Raw genomic sequence first — 22,938 nt, 5'->3', positions numbered from 1 at the left:
CAAAATTACATTTTTTCGCAAATACATAATGAATATCATAGATTCAAGCTCTCAACCGATATCACGTTAATTCGATGTCAAATGTTGTTTATCTGGCTTTTGTCTTTTAGTGTTTAGAATAGATTATAGTTATGTAAAGTAATTATATGTATGATGTGAAAGCTCAACTAGATGGCGCTGTATATCAAGTTTAATACCGTTTGATTTACATATGTATATGTATATATACGGACAGTTTGCTGGTCATATTATAGATCGACTAAAGATCTTCCTGCGTTTAGATAACTCACAATAAAAAACACTCACTGAATTCATTCATTCTATTCTTGTCTCATAATTAAACAATAACAAATCTTGTTATTTTCGTTTTGATATTACTATCTAAAAACTTATTTAAATAAAATCCAAGCTGCAAAATATTGAGAAAATTATTATTAGAAATAAAGACGGCTACATCTTCTGGGCTATAATACGGATAGATGTATCTCGTGCGACACAATACAAGTACCGTTCGACCTACAATCTCGGTATCCAGATTATCGATACATTTGAGTTATAAATTGTATTATAGGGTGCGGCGATAAATCAAACGTTCTAATGCATTAGACTTTGTACGTAAGACTGTATTTACAATCGATGGGAAATGACATTGTTTTTTTTTTATGCTAATATTATTTTATTTCTAGGACTCAAGCTAGAAGTCGTGTGTCATAAAATTACATACTTTTTTTTTACTTAGCCTATTGATATAAATAAGACTTATTACTCAATTGATGATTACGTAGGTAATAAAAAAAAATGTTGGTACAGGATACATTTTATTTAAATAACGTAACAATGTGAATTGTTAGAAATAGAAAAGAGTAATTATCTTGAAAATCCTTCTTGGTAGAACGTACACACTGGTGGTTCTTAAGATGAGGTTACCTTAAATAAATACCACGACGACTCAAAAGTATTTTTATGAGTCTACGTATATCTATACTTCTATACTAATATTATAAATATGAAAGTAACTCTGTCTGTCTGTCTGCCGCTCTTTCACTGCCAAACCGATGAACCAAATTTGACGAAATTTGGTATGAAGCAAACTTGAACTCCAAGGAAGGACATAGGCTACTCTTTTTGCCTAACATATGACTAGCCCCCTAAAACGCGAGCGAAGCCGCGGGCGACAACTAGTAATTAATATTTTGATTTAATTATTGTTTACTTTGTCTGTTGACCAATATAGCTTATAGGTAAGGCTCATTATTAAAACATGATGGTTAAGTAATCTACCTTAAAACTACATAAAAGTCAAGTTATATACGAACGCTTCTTGTATGGAATATCGTAGCTACGAATATCTTGATAGTTATATTAGTAGACGTTTTGCTAAGCATCCGTTACACCGACAATATAGGTAATTGAGTCGAATCTATGGAGATTGCACTATGAGCCTGTATGTGGTGTGGATGAGGCCGTACACCGTTGTACCGATTGCGTTTTCTATGGGTGATTCACCATCAATCTTGGCGTTTAATGTAATGGTTTTGTTTCGCGGTTATCGATGCAGACCGACGTTTTGAACGCTGCGTTTTTTAAATATGAATGACGGAAAAATATTGCATAAATCATTTTATATAAAAAAAAATACACCAATATTGAGCCACCTTTGAGTTATATAGTAGAAAAACGAATTTAAAAAAATGTTCGATGCTAAATTAAGAAACGATTAAAATCCATCTTTTTTTTTATAAAGAATAGTAGCAATGCCCCAATTATTTAAGGCATTACTAATATTCCTACTTACCCCTCCTTTTAAGCTCATCACTTATGTTAGGAGTCGTGACGACAATAGCAGGATCGATCCTGCGACTTTTTACATCGCTAGGCGGCCCGAAAACCGATGCACTATTGACGCTTCGAAATCATCATGATTTGTAATTTTTGAATATGATTTTCTTGGCATAGTTAGTCGGATAGTCAAATTCCCCACCTGATGGAAAGTGGTTTTTACTGATCAGTAAAAAAACATAAACAATTCCTCACATAGCCAATGCGCTTCCAACCTTGGTAACTGATATCTTAAGTCCCCTGTGCTTGTAACTACAGGAACATTGACTCACTCATTGTTCAAACCGGAACACAACAAAGTCAGTCGACTCGACTGAACATTTTCAAAAACGTTTTTCTTATATAAACGCTAGCTTGCGTTGAACGTTTGATGGGTGTATTTCCATAACTCGACACGTTACGTGATCTTTCGGCTTGAATACGAGGAATTGTTAAAGGAATTGCCCGATGATAACATAGCGGTGTTAGGCTACTTACGTCTATTTTCTTTTTAATCTTTGGTTTACAAAATAATTGACGTTGATGAAATACAATCATCTTTGCGAATTTACTTGGTGGTAGGGCTTTGTGCAAGCCCGCCTGGGTAGGTACCACCCATTCATCAGATATTCTACCGCCAAATAACAGTACTCTGTATTTTTGTGCTCCACTTAGAAGGCTGAGTGAGCCAGTGTAATCACAGGCACAAGGAACATAACATCTTAGTCCCAAGGTTGGTGGCGCATAGGTGATGTAAGGAATGGTTAATATTTCTTACAGCGCCTTTGTCTATGGGCGGTGGTGACCACTTACCATCAGGTGGCCCATATGCTCGTCGGCCAACCAATGGCATAAAAAAGCAACAATAAGCAGTACCTTATCATTCGTTACACATTTTTATGTTAATTTGGAGTAAATAGTCAGAAATTATAATTAAAAGGTTATCTTTTAACAATTGCATCCATATAAAAGTCTATATAGTAACTACATCATGTTTTAAATCTATTGTAAATGTATATCTTTCATCTATACTAAAAAAAAATGATATATTCTAAGCCAATGTACATAAAACTTACTAACTGTTTTCGCAGCTGCACTGACCTTAAATTAAGACTATTTACAATAAATTACGTGAATTTTATAATAAAATTATACTGAGGTAACGATATATGAACCTTTGCAGTTAATAAATATCTATGGTCCTGTTAAATGGCCCATACATATTACCATTATTTAGATACTACAGTTACTTACTAGGTGTCGTTGCCCGCGGTTTCGCTCGTTTAAGGGGTTGATCGTCAGATGTTAAACATAAAAAGTAACCGATGTCCTTCATTGGAGTTCAAGTTTGCTTCATACCAAATCTTAGCAAATTCGCTTCAGTGTTATGGCCGTAAACGGCTTTAGGCAGACAGAGTTACTTTCGCATTTATAATCTTAGTATAGAATATAGATCACATGGGGAGTATACCAGGAAATGTGACCTTTTTAATTGGACATAGTGCTGGTTTAATAATTATTCGTACAATCAGGTTTTTTCTTACCTAATCTCAGAGGGCGGTCGGTAGGCGGCGCTAGTGACATATACCTCCGAGCCGGAGTCCCGTGGTGACCCATTGGTGGGATGCCGTCGACCATTCCTGTGCTCACCACCGGAGGGGGAACGTGTCCTCTCGTCTATCATCTAAAAGTTAAGAATAGTCAGTCATTAGCATAACGGCTATTTTGTATTTAAACCTTTATTGCAAATATAATAGGGGTCATTTTGGTTAAGCAATGCCTTCAATTCGAAAGGATTTGGAAAATAAATAGTATCAAAATTACACGGTACTTAATTCTGAAAAATAAGTTAAAATATTATTGTAAATGAACATGTTATTAATTTAGACGCCCCCCTCTAAATGTGTGTGTAATATTTAATTAAAATCATGAATTCACGGCGAAAGCGACCGACTCGTTATAGAACGGGTTATGACCGCTTAATTTGCAATAAACGTTGTTACGACTTGAAATAGGAGCGACTCGTACAACAATACAAATATCGGCATGTTAGAGTTTGTTGATTTTATGATTGGTGCATGACATACGCGAATGTACGTACATATTTTACGTTTAAAACTGAAAATGATTTGATAATATTCTTTTTGTGAAACCAGAATATGTTTTAGTTGATGTATAAATAATAACAGCAACACCACCACCTTAAACCGCGGGCGAAACCTATTTATTTTTAAATATAATTGTGTTTTTCGTACACTAAAAAATAATATACTATTGAAAATAAATCTATAAAGAGAAACACATATATTGATTCAGAAAATCCATCCCTTTGACAGGAAGGCAGATGTGCAAAAAGTGTAGACTTAGCTTACATTTTTGTTTATCACTGGTTACCCGTGTAAACAAATGATAATAATTTGTAATATTATAATAAAGAATATTAATTATTAATTACTTTATATTTTAAACCAATAATGATGTTAATTTCAATTAGAATCTAACGTTAATTTTGTTAATCGACTTATGACTGTAGACTGTACTCATGGTAGATATTTACCAGACAGTAGCCAAATATGCAGGAAATATTACAGTTTACAAATACCAGCTGCACTGGCAATCCGACAGAATCAGAGAGATCATGCGAAGGAAGGCGGTTCGTTATTTCTGATGCACGGGATTGTAAAATTACCAACTACATATCTTCAGGGTGCTTTTGCTAATTAGGCGAATAAAATTGGAGATTTAAACCCAGGTCTCACTAGTTTAGAGAGATAGTTAACGAGAGAGGAACCTAGTTACGTCAGAGTACATTTCACGGTCATTTCTCCCCAGGAAATAAGTTTAAAAATATTTTGTTCAAAATAAACGGGTTTCTTGTTGCTATTCAAGACATACAAAACAATTTAAATAATTCTCTTATTTTCCGACACCGTTTAATGCTGTATCTGTAGACTTGATGAAATTCTCGAAGCCGAATTATGAGTCTAGACGTACCGTAAAGTTAGAAGAATAGAATTATAATTATTTTAACCGACAAAAAGTAATCGAGAAGATTCTCAAGTCGACGTATGTAAAATAAGATTCACGATTTTAACACGCACTTTTGATCAATTTTACAGGATTATTACTAAAATGTAAAGCTTTAAAAATCTAGAAATACTAAAGATAAATATCATCAGGCAATTGATTCGGCGAAATCGCTCGCTTCTATTTCTTAGATTGTTACGGAATCGTCATGTGTCGATACGAGCTCAGCGTTCCAGCTGTGTTATGTGTTTTCATGCCATTTTGATCGCGTCCAAATGCGTTTGATGTGGGCCGTGTTTAAATGTGTGTATTGATTTGTGCCGTTTGATATTTCCTTTGTTACTTCAACGTGACTTTGTTTGTAAAGTTAGTAGGTTTAAATACTAATTAGTTTGTTTTTTTTTTTTTGGTTTAAATTCTAACAATGCTCTTTAACTATTTACTTATTGTTTTAAGGCAAACGTACGTACATTGTTTTTTTTTTTAATAATTTTTCATTGTTTTTTTTTTTTTAATTATTACTCATTCATATATCAGGCGAAATGATGGAGCTTTGAACCAAAAAGCGGGCCGAGAGAATCGGAATATTAGAATCTCTATTTAACGGGGTTGCATGAATAAAAAAAGGTAAATACATCCTTCTTATTTTTAATTTGGCCTTTTAAATATTTAAATCTCATGTCAAAAAATGATGGATGTAACTCAAAACAAAATTATATTAATGATAATAAAGCATGGACTTAGTATTTGTTGATTTTCAGACGAGATATATTATGTCCTTTTCCTACATTTCTTAATAGTATATTATTGATATATTCTGTACAGAGTGGAAGTGGAGTGGAGTAGAGAATGGAGTGGTTCAATCTACTTTCCCAACCGGTGCTAAGCTTTAGATTTAATTCAACACTGTGACGTGACGATTGACGAAAAATACTTTTATAAAGACTCGAATAAAGAATATATTGATTTTCATTTTCATTTTCTTTCCACTATTTCAGGTTGTCATTGTTTGTATCTCCAGAACTACAATTGCTTTATATGTGTCTACGAGCAAGGAAGCAAGCAAGATACTCAATGTAAATTTTATGCATTATAATAATTTAACTTCGATTCATGAAGTTCGTTTAATTTATTTTAGAGTTTTTTTTTTTTTTAGTAATAATCTTAATTGATACATATAATCAAATTGGAGTGTCTGTTTGTAATTTTAAAATAACCGTTTTTACCAAAGGCATACACGGTACATACACCAAAATATTTTTTTTTTTGAATTTTTGTCTGTCTGTCTTTTTGTTCCGGCTAATCTCTGCAACGGCTGGACCGATTTTGACGGGACATTCACTGGCAGAAATCTGATGTAATAAGGAGTAACTTAAGCACAACAAAAAAAAAAAAACATTCAAACGCGTACGAAGTCGCGGGCACAGCTAGAAAGGTGTAAAATTGTATTAATACAAGTTTTATAAAATTATATTAAAAATATGATTATTATTTAACAAAGGAATAGTTTCTGTAAATGTATATGGAGTTAATTTAATTGTGCTATGGATTGCGGACGCATTGCTTATGCAAAGGAAATCGCTTCGCGTCAACGCGTCGGAACGCAAATGAGATTGTCGTAAGACGTATTTTAGGTGCGTTTATTGTCAAACTAGTTTTCGCCCGCGGGATGCGGCAGATTAGGTAGCGCATATCGCAATCTTAATTAAATACTGACCGATATTAAATCACTAACTGTTGGTCATTTGTGTTTTTTTGTAAATCGTAAGACAAGATTAAATCCACACGTATTGTCTTAAATATATAACCATTTAGTTGCATTAAACAAAATAAAGGTATTTTTGTTCATTCATTTCATTTTCTTTTTTTTAATTTAACCCTTTAGAAATGAGCTTTATTTTACAGTAAACATTAGAACAAATTATCTTTATTCCAAATTTCATTTAAATCGGCCCGTATTTACGTGATTGAGTAACAAACGTACAAAATTTCACATTTATAAAAGTTTACTAGGATATTATTTTCTTCGTTTTTATTAAATTCAAGTTTACAATTTTAGCGTCGATTTCAAGGCGTTATTGGTAGTTAATTATAATTGATTCGTGTTTTGTTCTGAATTGTTTTTGCGTGCTTCGTCAAGCATGTTATACATGTGCGTAAAATTAACGATTATTGTGTTATTATTATTTATTTTGTTTAAATATATATTTGTTTTCATGGAATTTATTAAAACATAATATAACAATTTAATTTATGTACAGTATTAATTAAATAAGTGCAAGGTTCATTATATTAATAATTTGTCGCGGTTGATATATTTTTTATTTTTCAGAAGCTAGAATATTAGCCAAATAAATTTGTAATTTTCTATTTATACAAAATATTGGAACTTTTCCTTACACCGTTAATGTTCCGCTTACATGGGATAAGAGTTAAGAAGTTATGTATAGTTTCAGTAACACAAAGCTATTCCTGATATTATTGGTGACAGGGGTTACATCAGTGCGGTAAGTTTGGAATTAACTAATGCGTTACTTTAATGGATAGCTTAGAGGTCCTGGGTGCAAAGCGTGCCGAGAAAAAGTAATTGGGTTTTGTCAAATAAATTAAGTTTAATTTATGTAATTGGTAGGCGGACGAGCAAATCCAAGCAAATCCCAGCAAACCAAGACCCATGGCAATTGGAGCTGTAAAAAATATTAACTATTCCTTACATCACACCAATGTTCCAATAACATTCTCGTATCTTGAAAAGTGTTTTGGTAAAGCCTATGGTCCTACTCCTGGACTCTTTCCAGACGTTAGGATTCGTATTGGATCATGAGAGTTAAGAAATAGATACTGTACGGATCTTTACAATTCGGATTCAATGTTGTTTACACCTTTAAAGACATTTTAAGTGCTTAGTTATAAGTTGATGGTGTAACTTATTTAATAAATAAAAATAAAATAAATAAAAATCTTTGCCTATATATCGGAGCTCTATGATATTTCCAGCACATATTGGCTCCATCTTCGTTTGTCGAATCCGAAGTTGATCAGGAGTACGACATAAACATCATCTAGATCTGAATATTAAAATTGACATGTAACTACTTACCGTATATTCTGAAAGCGTCCTCTCGGAGGGCGCTCGGTGGCTGTCATTTTCATCCCTCGACGAACGATGCAAGTAACCCCCCGACGAGGGCGAATCAATCCCCGAACGGTGCGTCGCCACGTAGTGATTGTTTTTAACTTTATTTGCCATTTTTGATTTGTCACACACACAGGAACATTTTTAAATTCAACTGCGCGCCATCTTGCACATCACCGTTCAGCCCAACCTCATGTCATGTTCCTCGATACCACCATAAACTTTGTAGGTCGACCTGCAACAAAGGAATGGATTGTATAGTATTATTGACCTTTTGTGATAACCTTGAGCAAGTAATTTGCGGTTTGGTAGCGATATTGACCTATACAGTCCACTGTTTTGATAGGAATTCGATTGTCGGTATTGTGTCTGTTACGTTTAGGCAATAAAAGAATCGATTACCGGTTCACACGTTTTTTGTCGAATGTAGTTCATTTCGATTAATAAGATAAGAACATTTATGAACCTGTGGTATTTAATTGATATTATATTACAGATAATAATCTTTTTAATTACAATATGATGAATAAAAGTTAGATATCGATAAATTATTATCGATATGCTCACTTCACTCAGGCCGTCTGTTAACCTTAAAACCTAGTGATCGAATAATCGTCCGGCATCGATGTTGTTATCGAGTGACCCATCGACAAGATAATATGCAATTTTGTATCGAATCATCCTGATCGTGAATGAGATCACTCTCGCTGGACATTCTCCGACACGATGTTCTATCATTTTTTGTTATAGGGCTGTCAAATTCATTAAAAAATAAATAACAACTATTTATTGTTTTAGTATTAAAAAAAATCTAATTAAATAAATTGCTTTTATCTGTTCTTAATATTTTGTACCTTAAAACTATTGTTTAATTTTTGATACGGTAAGGTGTTTGAATAATCGAAATTTACTTAGGTATCTATGTATATAGGTAGGTATCACTTAATACCTCAGTAAATTAAAATGGTACTGTTATAAAAGAAATCTACTCATTTCATTCATTTTGACAACCCTGATATAATTCATTCCTAACCACTGATCAATTTCGATTCTGATTAATTAGATTCAGGTCAAGAAGTTAATACAAAAAATGTCTGACACTTGATAATAATGAGAAGTACTGTTTCTGTTGCTCGTTTCATGTGAAATTGCGTTAGAATTAATAATGATGAACCCGTTGTGAACAGGCGTGTTATATTTTTACATACTTTTAACATAGATAATACAAAAAATATTAAATTTTTAATGATATTGTAGAGCTGAAATTGTGGAGTTATTCTGTAAGAATCATCTCGAAATTAGATCTATTGCTCGATCGTGATATGGGATACAATATATGGAATAGTGACTGCTGTAATGTCAATCTGTCATATTTGTGTATATTTATAACGCAGTAGACAACTTTCTTTCAGGTTATTTTTTCTATTTCAGCGGTAGATATTTTGACAGTCAATATGATTTAAACATTGATTTTTCGAATTGTATAATTTTAGTCGATAGTAAATACGAACAGAAGCACAGATTGGTTTATTATACGCGAGAGAACTCGCATTAAATTATCGTTTTTCGTCGGTTTTCAATACAGCAAGATCAGGTCGTCCATCAAGCGTATTTGTTACACAACTTTGCAGTGTTTCTTTAGCCGACGTTGAAATAAAGATTTTTTAAACGGAATAACCAGCAAGCGTAGTTCCATGTAAGTGCTTATCGTCGCCCATTGACGTTTGCAAGGGATTTGCTGCGTGGCCGCCCATAAGAAGCCTATAGACCTTATTCTTGAAGAGTCTTTGCCCATTTATGGATCAAGTGCTATACAGAATGTATGATAGTGTGATATGATCGGGGGAATATTTTGATTATTAGTTATTAATTTTAAAAACTTACATATAACAAAGAAATTAATTTAATCGTAAATTATTTTATAAATAACTTTTCGTTTAATAATACCGTCGTTGATGCAATATATTGATACAGTAAGTTTACAAATCTTAATCAGTAATTTGTAATGTCATTTGAATTTTTATTATTTAACAAAAAACTATAAAACCTAATTATAGTACAAGTTATAATTGAATGGGAATATGAACCGAAGATTATAATCCAAACCCTGACAAGTACCATTTAATATATATGTGCTTAATTCGTGTTTATAAGTAATGTCGTACTCGGTGTGCAGCGTTGATGGAAAACATAATGAGGATACTTGCAAATATCAGATGAAATGAGAGGCTTATGCTCAACAGTGGCTGTTAATCTAACGCTCAGTCTTATCTTCAAATAATTCTACCTGTTTCTCTTACAATATTAATAAAAGATTAACAGCATTGTACGAGTAATTATAACGAGAGAAAAAACGTCTTTTTAATTAAATTATATTAAATAGTTTTTTCAGTCTTGCTCTATACAAATTAGAATATATTATTAATATTATATTTTATTAGCCTTCGTGATATATTTTATTTCTATAGTTTCCTTTATTATTACTTATAATTCTGTTGTTAGTTAACAAACACCTCAGTACACAAAATTTCGTATTTATAATATTATTTAGAAGAAATAAAGTCGGAAACGGAAACCAATATTTGTGTTACTTGTACATTTTATTCCAGACGGATTAAATAAACTCATAAAAACGTTGAAATATTAATTCTCCCAATAAAATTACGTTTAAATAGAATACGTATTTTATATGTCTATGTTGCACAATTCCAATATTTTCCGATCTTTTTAATTCAATTCGGTATAACTCGTTTTGTTATTGTCCTTCAATTTCAAACTCTCTATAGCTCAGCAAGACAAACAAGGAATGGCCTATTCGCTTGTTATGAAGTCCTTAAAACAAATAAATGTCGAATTAAAAAAATGTATTCTCATCATCGAGATACATTACCACTTCGATAACAAAGCAAGTCTATCGAATTGCAATTCAAATGCACTTTCCATTCAAGAAGTCGCTGCTCGCATACTTGTCGATGTTTGTTTAATTTGTATGCAAGTCTAATTGATCGCTTACTTGGTGTTTACATTAATAGTGATGTCTCGCGTTACCGGGATCGAGTGTTGCGTGTTCAACACTAAGTCAATTAGCCATTTCCAAGCGCTTTCGATTCAAATAAGGCCGGCTACACACAACAATTGTAATAAAGAAATAACCCTAACATTTAATCACTTGGTGGTTTGTGCGAACTCGTCTAGTTAGGTACCTCCCACTCATGATATGCTCTACCCCAAACAGTAATAGTTAGTACAGTTGTGTTTCGGTTTGAACGGTGAGTGAGACATTTTCACTACAAGCACAAGGGACATAACATCTTAGTTCAGAATTTTGGTCACAATGGCAATGTATGGAATGCTTAAATTTACAGCACCGATGTCAATGTTGACTACTAACAGGTGGTGCCTTTGCTCGTTCTCCAACAAATGTTATACAAAAAAAAAAATACTAATTTTAAACAAAAGAATAAAAATCTAACAGTTGTTCCGTCTCTTTTCTGATTTATTTCCTAACTTTCATCGATCTCTTGATGATAATATGATGAGAAATAATTGATGGTAGAAGGATGCCTAAGTCCACCAGTTACATGGTGTTGCTTCACTTTAAATTTTATTGTATACACTTCGTCCGTTCATTCGTCAATATGTATTACGCGTATGTATGTTGAAAGTATTAGTCCACCTGCCTGATATCGACCCATGATTGGGAATTTTAAATAAGGTAGAATATAAAGGATGATTTTGAATTTTTCTTCACTTTATTATGTAGCATATTTTTACGTCAATTTACAGTAATCGGCTTATTGTATTTTATCTATATATATATATATATATATATATATATATATATATATATATATTTAATACATATCGTGTGATGTGATCGTATGCAAAGAAAGTAGAACATATGCAAAGATAATTTTGAAATGTGCATTTTTTTTTATGTTGTATTGTAACTTGTGTTGGTTGTTCCATTGAAAATATAATAAAAATATGCTCCAATTTGTTTAGCAATATTTCTTATAAAAAGAAAGAAATACAAAGTATGCAGAATATCTTTTATAGTTACGTCAACTGTCACCAGAAAAACAGCGGCGTTTTTTTTTTCTACGTTGACTTAATATGTAACAAATTTGAATACGATGATTATATATTTAACTTTAGAGTTTCTGTACGGAAAAATTATGCACTTCTCTTACGTTTTGTTTGTTTCTTTGCATACATGTAAATGTTAATATAATATATTTATTAATACGTGAAGCAATTACTTCGTATCCCTTATTAATTAAAAAGACTCGGGTACAGTTGTATGGAATTTGGCCATATTAAAGTTTACGTGGATAAGAAGTGGAGAAAGCTTTCAATTTTTTAAAAAAATGTATCTACATAATATTTAATATGAAAAAATCATAGTTTACGTTCATACTGCCTATGACAACACACTTCATGTAAATGATGAAGATCAATGACATTTTATTACATTTGAAGTAATGACAGGATATCGTTCAGTCGAGCATCATTTTTCCTACACATCTGTCGAATCAATGCATCTAATATTTTATTAGCAATGAATTACGGTCGAATTTTGACCAATGGGCGAACACTAGTTGCTATAAATCTTCGAGATTAGTAGACATTGAATTAATTATGTGCTTAAATGATTTTTCTTCAAATATAATTTTATATAACTCACTTCGTTCTAACATCAAATGTTATACGATTTAACCGTTATAACAAATGATATTTATATACAGACAGACAACGTCTACCAGGTTATACTAATACATTGTATAGGCATAGAAAACAGTGATTGAGATTCAAAACATCGATTATAAATATGAAATAATTCCAATTATAGTATCGATTGCATCAATGACCAAATTACTTGCAAGATTTCGATATAGTTTTTGTAATGTGTATTATCATTGTATACCATCGGATTTCAAATAGCTCAGAATATTTATTAATCTGATTAAATATATATCGTCAGTGCAATGTAAGAAAAGCTAAAGTGCCAAAATGGTACTGTTGGAAAATGAAGTTTAAAGTTAAATCAGTAAAACTCATTTTCCAAAACGACAAATTTGATGCTTAAGCTTTTCTTCCTTTTGTCTGAAGATATGTTATCTGTTTAATTGCTTCGTTGGTGTAGATCCGGAGACCATAAATAGTGATTGGGTTTTATTATTGAAAAATTCTCAGAAACAGCCCGGAGTCTGGAAATTGAAAGCGTATCCTGTGTCTACAAAAGTATATCCTGGCTCTGATCTCTTTACCGTCCCATCGGATTAAAAAGTGAGGGAATAACCAGTAGGTCTGTGTCGGTGATATCTAAGCATCTACTAATATTAAACAGACTTGCTTCATTGGTTTACTGATTAGATTATAAGGTCGGAAATTTTGGGTTACACCATATCGGGCTGATTAAAAATTAATTAGGTATTTCTTATTCTCAGTATCAGGTCAGACTCTAGAAGTTGGGAGTGGTTTTCCAATGCTGGGCCTCTAAGAACCCTTTTAGAGAATACATTGTTTAAATGCGCGTTGGTGAATACACAAGTGGCAGATGTTCATCAGACGAATTATAAACACATATTAACACTTAAGCACTCGCTTATGGATCTAACGGACCCAGTCCTTCGTTTATTGTTTAATAAATTTTACGTTTCAACGTTTACGACGTTGCCGTTCTTTTGAAAAAACAATAAATATTTGTATTTCATTCATTATTACCTTTATATATTGACATATTTTTCATTAAATTAATTATCATTCACTTTTATTATTAATTAAAAAAAATAAAATAGGATATTATACTGGGTCCAGTGCACTCGGTAGCGAGTGTTTTATGTGTTACAAATTAAGACGCGTGTCCTTAAGTGTTAAGCACACGAGAATTAATTGCTTATCGGGACTTGAACCTGCAACTTTTGGTTAAGGTTAACTGGACAATCCGGCTCTAGTTATTTAGTACTAGCAGCCGTTACTTAATAAATCATTCTCACTGACAGCTTCAGCTATTTCTCATGTTCTAGCTTTGAAATTTCAAAATGGCCATCCTAACCACACCTACACTGATCAGAGAACAGCTTTCTAAGTCTCTAAAACATAGTATTATACCAGGAGAATATATTATGTGAAAGTGTTCACTTAACGGGGATTTACAATTTACTTCATCTGTGTCGCGAAATAAACGACGCGAGGCAATCAGCCTTCAAATACACATTTTACGTACAGCCTTATATGACAATTTTATATTTATTCTACACTGGTAACATTAGTCGTAAAATGTGAATTGGATAACAACGTTTGATATTAGTAATATTATAAAAATTTTCTTCTTGATCGAATTTAGACATAAGTGCCAATTTTGAACGATCAGCGACGAGATCAGCTAGCTGGAATATATTGCACAAGTGTGAGCATACACAGATGCTCTTTTTTACACTCTTAACCAGAAGAATTGATATTTCGGAAGTGTACAACACAAGCGTTAAATGTCAGAATAATTGACCATATTAATTATGAAATTTAGGATATACGTACTAAAATGTCAACATTTACGAGTGAGAAGTGATTTTTTACAGAATTTTACTGCTAAATTGTTACTCTGCACTGATCTTTTGGATTGATTAAGCCTAGCCTAGCCTATTAGTTATCGCGGCGCGAATTGAAATTTCTGATCGACGCAGTTATGATATTGTTGAAAGATATACAATTACAATGTTTGGTCAAATATGGCACATTTGCATGTCTTTTAACATTTTGTTTATTAAGCCGGTTTGAGATATATTTTTAGTGAGTACTTTAATAATGATCGCTTCTTTTATTAGTGCAATTATTTAATTCATTATTTTTATCAAATTACTAGCGACCCAGCTTCGCACGAGTGCAAATGTTTTTATATGCAACGTTCACAGCTTTTTTGTTATTGGCTTAAAATCACTTCGTAAATAAGCCATTATTTCTTTTAAAAAGTAAAAGTTGTGGGTTATTGCTAAGAGATAGACATATACCATCAGGGACTTTTTTATAGATCTTTTTAAGGTGTATAATACTGTAGTACAATATTTTGATCTATCTTGCAGGGTTCAGCCAGCGTTTGCAAAGTAAGCGTATAAAATGTGTTTATTTGAGTGACAGCGACATCACATTAGAAACCTCTAAAATTTTCAGTGTTTTTCTACTATATTATGCATTTATTGTACATATAAGCCTTCCTCTCGAATGAATCAATCTATTAAAAAAACTGCATAAAAATTCGTTGCGTAGTTTAAAGATCTAAGTATAAACATGGACAGACCGACACCGGAAAGCGACTTTGATTTATACTAAGTAGTGATTGTCATTGAGGTAGTGCAGGTTCAAATACTGATTATGCTTTTTAATTGTCTATAAATTGTAACTATTGAATTATATTTAAAGTTTATAATAACTATTATTGCCATATAACCTTGACCTCACATAAGATTGATCATAAATTGAGCAAACTATTAATTGAGCATTTTTTTATTATACAATCTCTCAGACGTTACTCAACACCTTTGAAGGGTTTTACGAAGGCTGCACAAATTACTTTTATATTTCGTTTTTTATTTTGAAATAGTATAATATTTTTTTAAATATGAATTATCCAAACTTATTATAACTTTTGACCTATTTACGTTGTTTATGTAGTATATATTACTGTTAATACAGGCTACAGAGGACGGCAATAAGCCGTTGGCTTGACACAGCCTATATTAGGACAAGCACCTTCAAAGAAAATTTGCTATACGATCACATAAGAAATTAAAGTGGTATATATACATACATAGAGTAAATAACTTATTGGCTATAAAAACAATTAAGTAAATGGTCTCATTGTTGTTTAAAGACGTATTCATTTAAACGACAACACAACGGAATTTCATTAATAAACGGAGTGATTCAAGGGGATGGTTTAAATGTATAATAAATTCATATTATAGTAGAGAAAAGCCGAGTATTTCAAATTTCCTAGCCGGAAAAAACAAGAGTTTTTCGTTTAATGTTTGTTCTTCAATCTAAAACTTGGCTAGTTGTTAAATATGTTTAAAATTTGACAACCCTAGATTAGAATTAAACAATGTGTATTGTATCTGCTCGCTAATCAGATTTGATGGATGAATGATTGCGTTAGAAACTATTAATTGCGTTGTTTTAAAAGTAATATATTATTGTATTTAGTGTTGCGTTGTCTCGCACCTGACAGGAGACAGCGGTATCAAATTATAGTGATCAGTTTAATTTGTTGCGCAAACAGCGAGCATGAGAAGTTCGCTGACGACCTGGAGATTACTTAACGACTATATTAGACACTTAGTTTTCGCCCTAGCCTTAGCCGAATTTTAGGGGATTTCTAGGTTTTGTGCATTAAAAGAGAAGCCTATGTCCTTTCTTGGGGTTCAGTCTTGCTTTATACCAAATGTCATCAAAATCGTTACTCTGCACTGATCTTTTGTATTGATTAAGCCTATTTAGTTTTCCCGGCGAGAATTGAAATTGAAGGTTCAGTGATTTGACCGCGAAAGCGTCAGACTGATAGACAGACAGAGTTACTTTCGCATTTTTAATATTATAGTGTAGATATAGCTATTATACACGGCGTACATAGTAACACAGCACAGTTTGAATAGCTTAGGAATGAATAGAAGACAGACACAAAAATAGATATATAAATCTAAAAAACAATAGTAATGATTTCGGTCATGTCTAATGATGTTCTATAGGATAATGGTTAAGAGAGCGTTATAACATATCCAGCGGTGAGTTTCAAGTGTTTTCACAGAGTGTTTTCTCTCGAAAAAAATCTTACTTTAAATACCAGATAAAAACCATTTTTTTATATGGATACAACACAATACATACAAATCGATCTTTCCGCACGTATTTAGTCATAGAGCGTAGCGTAAGCGTTTCGAGTCTCTATAACCCAAATACAACGGTTTGGTAGCTGTTTTTAAGTGGCAGATTCTGAGGTGAGGTTAAATTAATCTTTTTTTATGTGAAAAGTGTAAATGAAATGAGCGACTCGTATGTACGGCAAACAGCGCTGGACATCGCTCTCTACTCCTTTGTGAGGCGTATTACGTATACTGTATATATTTCGTTGCTATATATTATTATGTATTATATTATATAGTACAAATTTATTAATTTATATAATATAGTTCTTTAATTATAAATTATTTAAATAATCCTTATTTGATAGATATATGTCTCACGTTTCCCGGGACGGACAATTTTTGTTTTTATTTATTAATTTTTTCTGTCAAGGTTTGTTCTTAGCACTCATTATAGTACGCACAGTGAGTTTGTGTACACATTTGTGTATTATAATACAGTGTATTTGTGTAGTCTCCGTTGAACGGCTTCGTGGGCGGAATCGTTCAGAAGGACGTCATTATTCTATATTGTTATGAGAAGATAGGAAGCAAGTTTTTTCATGAAAATAAATTGACTACTAACTGATGATAAAATCTTATATTCATGATGATTCAGGACAGTTTATAAAATATATCAATTATCATCCGTCAGTATCGAACCGATTCTTTTAAAACCTGAATTTCACACGGAACAAATTTGCTGTTGAAAGTCGTGAAACGCAGAAGCTTTAGGAATAACGAATTCAACAGCCTATTGTTGGAATGTCATGGATTCCTTAAAATTGCAAGATTCAAGTGTCAGGAACATAGCGATCTGAACGTGTTTTAGTTTTGTAAATATCATATGTCAATAAAAAATATTGTAAGGTATATCATATCTACGATTCAATGATTGACTGTAAATACTTAATAAATTATTGACAGATATTTCTGAATTTATAAATTCAACTCAATTTTAGATTATTGTATTATTTGATTTAATTTATTATCTTAGTCTAATAATTCAAATTGATGAATGTTTTGTTATTAGTTTAATAGTTACAAATATTTAATGTTATTGAGATAGTTTAAGTATTAATGTTACATAATATCAGTTTATTTTAATTTATATATTTACTGTAATTTATTAAATCTTTATTATTATATAAAAGAGCACCAGACTGTATTAATATAATCGTTACGAGCATGCTGTGTAGGCTTAGGAATGTAATCTAGCTCAAAATTGTGTAAGTACGTAATTTTAATGTATTATGTTTGTATACCTATGAATAAATACATTTAATTTCAATATTTAGTACATAATATATGTTATATATTGTAGGAAGGACATCCTATATAAGGCGTCAACGAGCTGCACTCATCGTAAGATCGCAACGATAATTATTATTCTATCTAGACTGTTCTATTTAAGTTCACCTGATATATATGTAATAAAAGTTAATTATGTATTAAACAATTCTTATATTTGTATATTTAAAATTTTTATCAGTAAGTATGTATTGATTAGTATTTTGGAAACTTATATATAAAAATTGATATTGTTATACTTAATTCAGATTAAGAGTCTTCGACGCGTTTGACTGATTACCATGAAACACACAAGTGTTTATTTTGCATGTAAAAGGTTTTCATACTAGTACTTTGTTATATAAATGGTATTAATATTGTTTTATCTAAGTAAACTATGATGTATAATTATGAACTCGGTGTGTTATAAGGCACGAGTTTTACGACGCGGATGTTACGGTAAGTCGCGAATTCAAAGCTGGGGCAAGCACCAAGCAGATACTAAATTGAATTACTTGATAAAAACCAGCTTTGCTCGGATGAAATAAATAAAACTAAACAAATACGATTTATCATATACTTCACATGTTGCGTTTTTAAATTAAATATTATGTATATCAAACATCTATATTTTCTTATTGGTGGTGACAACTAAGACTAACCATTCATTACACATAATTTTGAACGCAACTTCAAACATGGCCGCCCGTTGAACTGTCACGTCATTGAATTTCATGGATTTAATATCGAAATATCTCGATCATGCGAATTTTGCGGATATAAGTATGTTGTCGACTAAAAATCTTTATTTTTTAACGATCTATAATTGTAGATAGGTTTCGATCGGGTCTATAGTAGACATGCACGAAATTATTAATATATACTTTAATTTAAATTTTAAAATTTTACTAAGATTTACGTTAACGTTCATTTATACCCAACAGTTAGTAATATAATTACATATTATAGTAAGATTATATAAGTTAAACGCTGTCGCTTAAAGTAGCAAAGGCATGAAGCTTATATTTTCAAACGACCCATTGTTTTTTCGTCTTATTGTTTTTGCGGTCTTTTCATTCGAAATGAAAATGTTGTTTTTAAGCGATTGTTTTAAACCATTGTAGAGAAAATGTTTCATTAGGTAAATTCATTATGGCGTTCTCGCTGTAACAATACAATATTAAGAAATTCATGAATTCTTTTAATAATTTTTCTTTGTTAATCTGCTATTCTGCTGAATTGACTTTAATGAAATTTAGTACAGAAATAGATTATAGTTTGGAAAAGCACAGGTACTAAAAGTAATCTATGTGCTGTATTAATCTCAATCTCAAATATCTCAATCGCGGATAATACCGCAGGCGGAAAATAGTAATATATGAAACTTTTCGCCAATCCTTCCTTGGGGTTCCAGCTTGCTTCATATCAAACATTATCAAATTCGATTCAGTGGTTGAGCCGAGAAGCGTAACAGACAAACAGACAGAGTTTTATGATATTAGTATATATTACAAAAGTATTCCATAATTTCTGTTTAGGATTAGCGGTTTATACAGACTATATTGTATTGATAGATTACATATTGTATCTATATTATAATTAAAGGTATTTTATGAGGGATGCCCTAAGCCCTAGGGGTTGTTTCTCATTATAGCAACCGCGTTAAGGCTGGGCTTTATTGCAATAATGCATTCGAGTATATAATGTGACCACGCCTATAATCTGTCACGGAACCCGGTAGTGATATACGAAAGAACTCGAAGCGTTGTTTTATTATAGTTTAAAATTATAGAATATTTACGTATTTCAAATTATAATGTGCGCAGAATAGTATATGAGTTTGTACATATATACTTAGATATATATGTATTAGAATTTATATAACTATGTTTTTTTTGGTAGAGGCTACATTTCAAAAAGTTGGTAGGTTTACATTGAATTTAATCGTTTAAAATGAAGAGTGAATTCCTTCTTGATTCTTCACTTAATATAGTTTGTTAAATGATAATTCAAAAGTGCTTGTAAAAGTATACTTGAATGTTTATTTATTTTGATGATTAAAAATAAATTAATATTTATTAAACACATTTATAATAAGAAGGATATTTATTGAAAAAGAGGACACACTAGGTTTCTTTTATAAGCAAACGCTTTAATGGTTAAAAGCATCAATAGTTATATCGTATCTTGACAGAAACTACGTGACGTCACAAATAGGACAAACAGTCAGTTCACGTTGTGTACTTTAATATATTGTATAAACAATATAGGTAGCGAATACTAAAATCTGACTCAACTGTGACCTTACGACTCTAAGCAGTGGCACGTTTGAATTTCCCATTTTATAAGCTAAACATATCGTTTGCATAAGTACTTGGAGAATTTATAACGCACTCGAACAACTAAATGGAATGGAAAATTTGAATACAGTGCAAATTCTGTAGCTCGAATGCGTTACCCGAGCGTTATTGAAATAATTCGAAGCAATTAATTCTGTTATCGTTTCCCACGATTCAATGGGTATTCAGCCAGGCGGGTTTGAACTTTCTAATATGAAAATGGTAATGCACTCCTAAGTATCCATTTAAGATCTTGGCATATAATATCAGTTTTGGTCCATATTCAGATAGTTCGCCGAGATCGTCTAGTGGGTAGCACACATGGATCTTAATCAAAGATAGCGAGTTCAATTCATGTACCCCTGAGTTTTCATCTGTATTAAGTAAATTAATTATATATTGTGATGAAATCAGCATTTGTCGGATGAAATGGAGGAGTGAGAGTTCTTGCCAAGCTTTGGCATCGAAACCGACTGTTACTTTATTAAATAAGATATCAGCTTGCATTTTTTTTTTTTTTAATACAAATGCAATCCGACATATCCGGTTAAGGCTACGTGTATTATTGACAGATGATTTTACATGATTTCCGAAGCAAGAGGGTGTAATTGGTGCACTTTTGAATTTCAGGCTGCTAATTCGAATTGATTGGAAGAAAACTGAAAAAGTTTTAGAACACAGAACTTTGGATTATACAACCTAATATACTAGCCCTAAACCAATAGAATAGTTAAAAAAAGTCAGCAAAGTAACAAATAAATTCACAAGCACAGATAACGCTGTATAAAGTGAACGAAACCATAATTAGTCCACAGTCACATTTTGAAGATAAGATCTAGACGAACATTCCAGTAAAGTGGTCCAAAACTGATAACTTAATACTACGTAACTGTTAATTCTAATAAGCCTCAAGTCAGCCTATGGATTACATGAAAATAATATTTAAAACTGACAGGATAATTAAAGCAATATCTAATCCGAACGAAATGTGAACGAACGGACCTTATAATATCCACTTCACAACCTTGTCGATACAAAACTAATACGCTGATCGAACAAAGGATATAATTATTGGGTATCTGACAGCTCTCATTGATGATTTATTTATCAGCTGATAGTTAGTCGCTAGATATCTGTTATCTGTTAAGGTTTGTTCTTGTAATGTTTTAGTTATAATTGGAGTTGTTGTGAATAGTTCGATTATCAGAAGTTTAAGTTGTTCTTGTAAGTGGTTCTTTTGAGCAGTTTTAAAATAATAGTATTTTATCAACTTGAATAATTGAAGTATATAATGTAGCTACATATATATATATAAGCCAAGACAGTCATTGCCGATGAACTATGTTTCTATTGGTGACTGTATTTTTTATGATTTATTTGAATTTTTTGGAACGACATTTATGCGGCTTACAGTAGAGTGAACTGGCAAAAAATGTCACAGGCGACCTTCCCCTCTCTTTCTGTTTCTCTCTGTCTATCTCTATGTTATATGGTTTTATGAAATAATGTTTACAACATACATACTACAACTTTATTTATCGTCAATTAATTTTTAATTTTATTTAATACAATACGTATAGAGATCAATATATAGAGAGCAACTTCGTTCCAACCAGGTCTCAAGACACCTCCCGTTTTTTAATTACAAATAGAAGTATGTAGAAAGAACGATCGCTGGAAATAAACTATCGATATATAATTTTATTACTTTGCTAGTGTTTTCAAACAAAGTTGCAACTGAATTAATTCATCCTCGTAACATCTTAACGCCTTAACTATCTGTTTTGACATCTACGATTCACATCCGATTCGCTACGCACGCAACCTCGCCGACCTTGACTTCAAGCTCCTCGACAAACTTGTATTTACCGCCACGTATTCAAATAGTCACCTTAACTCAATACGTTAAAGTCTATTTTCAAGTATGTTTTTTGATGATGTGCAAAAGTATTTACTTCTTAAACAAACCTATCTTGATCTCTTTATTCGTTATGGTTGTAGGTAAACTAAGGTTTTATAAAGTGGTTTTTTAACTTGAAGCAATGATGCATTAGACCATAAATTGCTTTTAACGATGTTGATAGCAATAAATCGATGGGAACAAAATGTTTCATCGCTCGTAAATTTTGTTAATAAAGGCTTTCTACATCGAGTAATTTCTCGTTGCTTGAGATGTTTAATTGCTTTCTGATTTATTGTTGAAAAACAAAATATTTACAATGCGATGCATGAAATCATTCTATTAATATGTCACTGCTGTTAATGATCTGTGTACACTTAAAAAGTAGACTATACCATTGAGTCGAAATGATTGGAACACGTGATTCATAAGACAAGATTGCTGGTTCAAACCTGGGTAGGCACCATTGATTTTTACTCGCTTTATATTTATCATAGTTATCCATGAAGGTAATATAACTATATCATTAGC

At 31.8% G+C, this 22,938-nt stretch overlaps 1 protein-coding gene across 1 annotated transcript in view; it reads right to left on the bottom strand.

Annotated features, from left to right (window-relative positions):
• The window catches only part of LOC113395520 (uncharacterized), a 120,830-nt gene that overhangs the window by 9,531 nt on the left and 88,361 nt on the right, over window positions 1-22,938 (bottom strand). The window contains exons 3-4 of the mRNA XM_026633118.2: window positions 7,946-8,216; window positions 3,363-3,502 (exon numbers count right to left, since the gene is read on the bottom strand). Of these exons, the coding sequence (XP_026488903.1) occupies window positions 3,363-3,502; window positions 7,946-8,095 (290 nt within the window). The 5' untranslated portion in view covers window positions 8,096-8,216. The remainder of the gene's footprint in view (window positions 1-3,362; window positions 3,503-7,945; window positions 8,217-22,938) is intronic.

Source organism: Vanessa tameamea, chromosome 16 (genome assembly GCF_037043105.1).
Source record: "Vanessa tameamea isolate UH-Manoa-2023 chromosome 16, ilVanTame1 primary haplotype, whole genome shotgun sequence".
In the NCBI taxonomy this organism is placed as follows: Eukaryota; Metazoa; Arthropoda; class Insecta; order Lepidoptera; family Nymphalidae; genus Vanessa; species Vanessa tameamea.
This window is presented reverse-complemented; position numbering and strand designations above follow the sequence as displayed.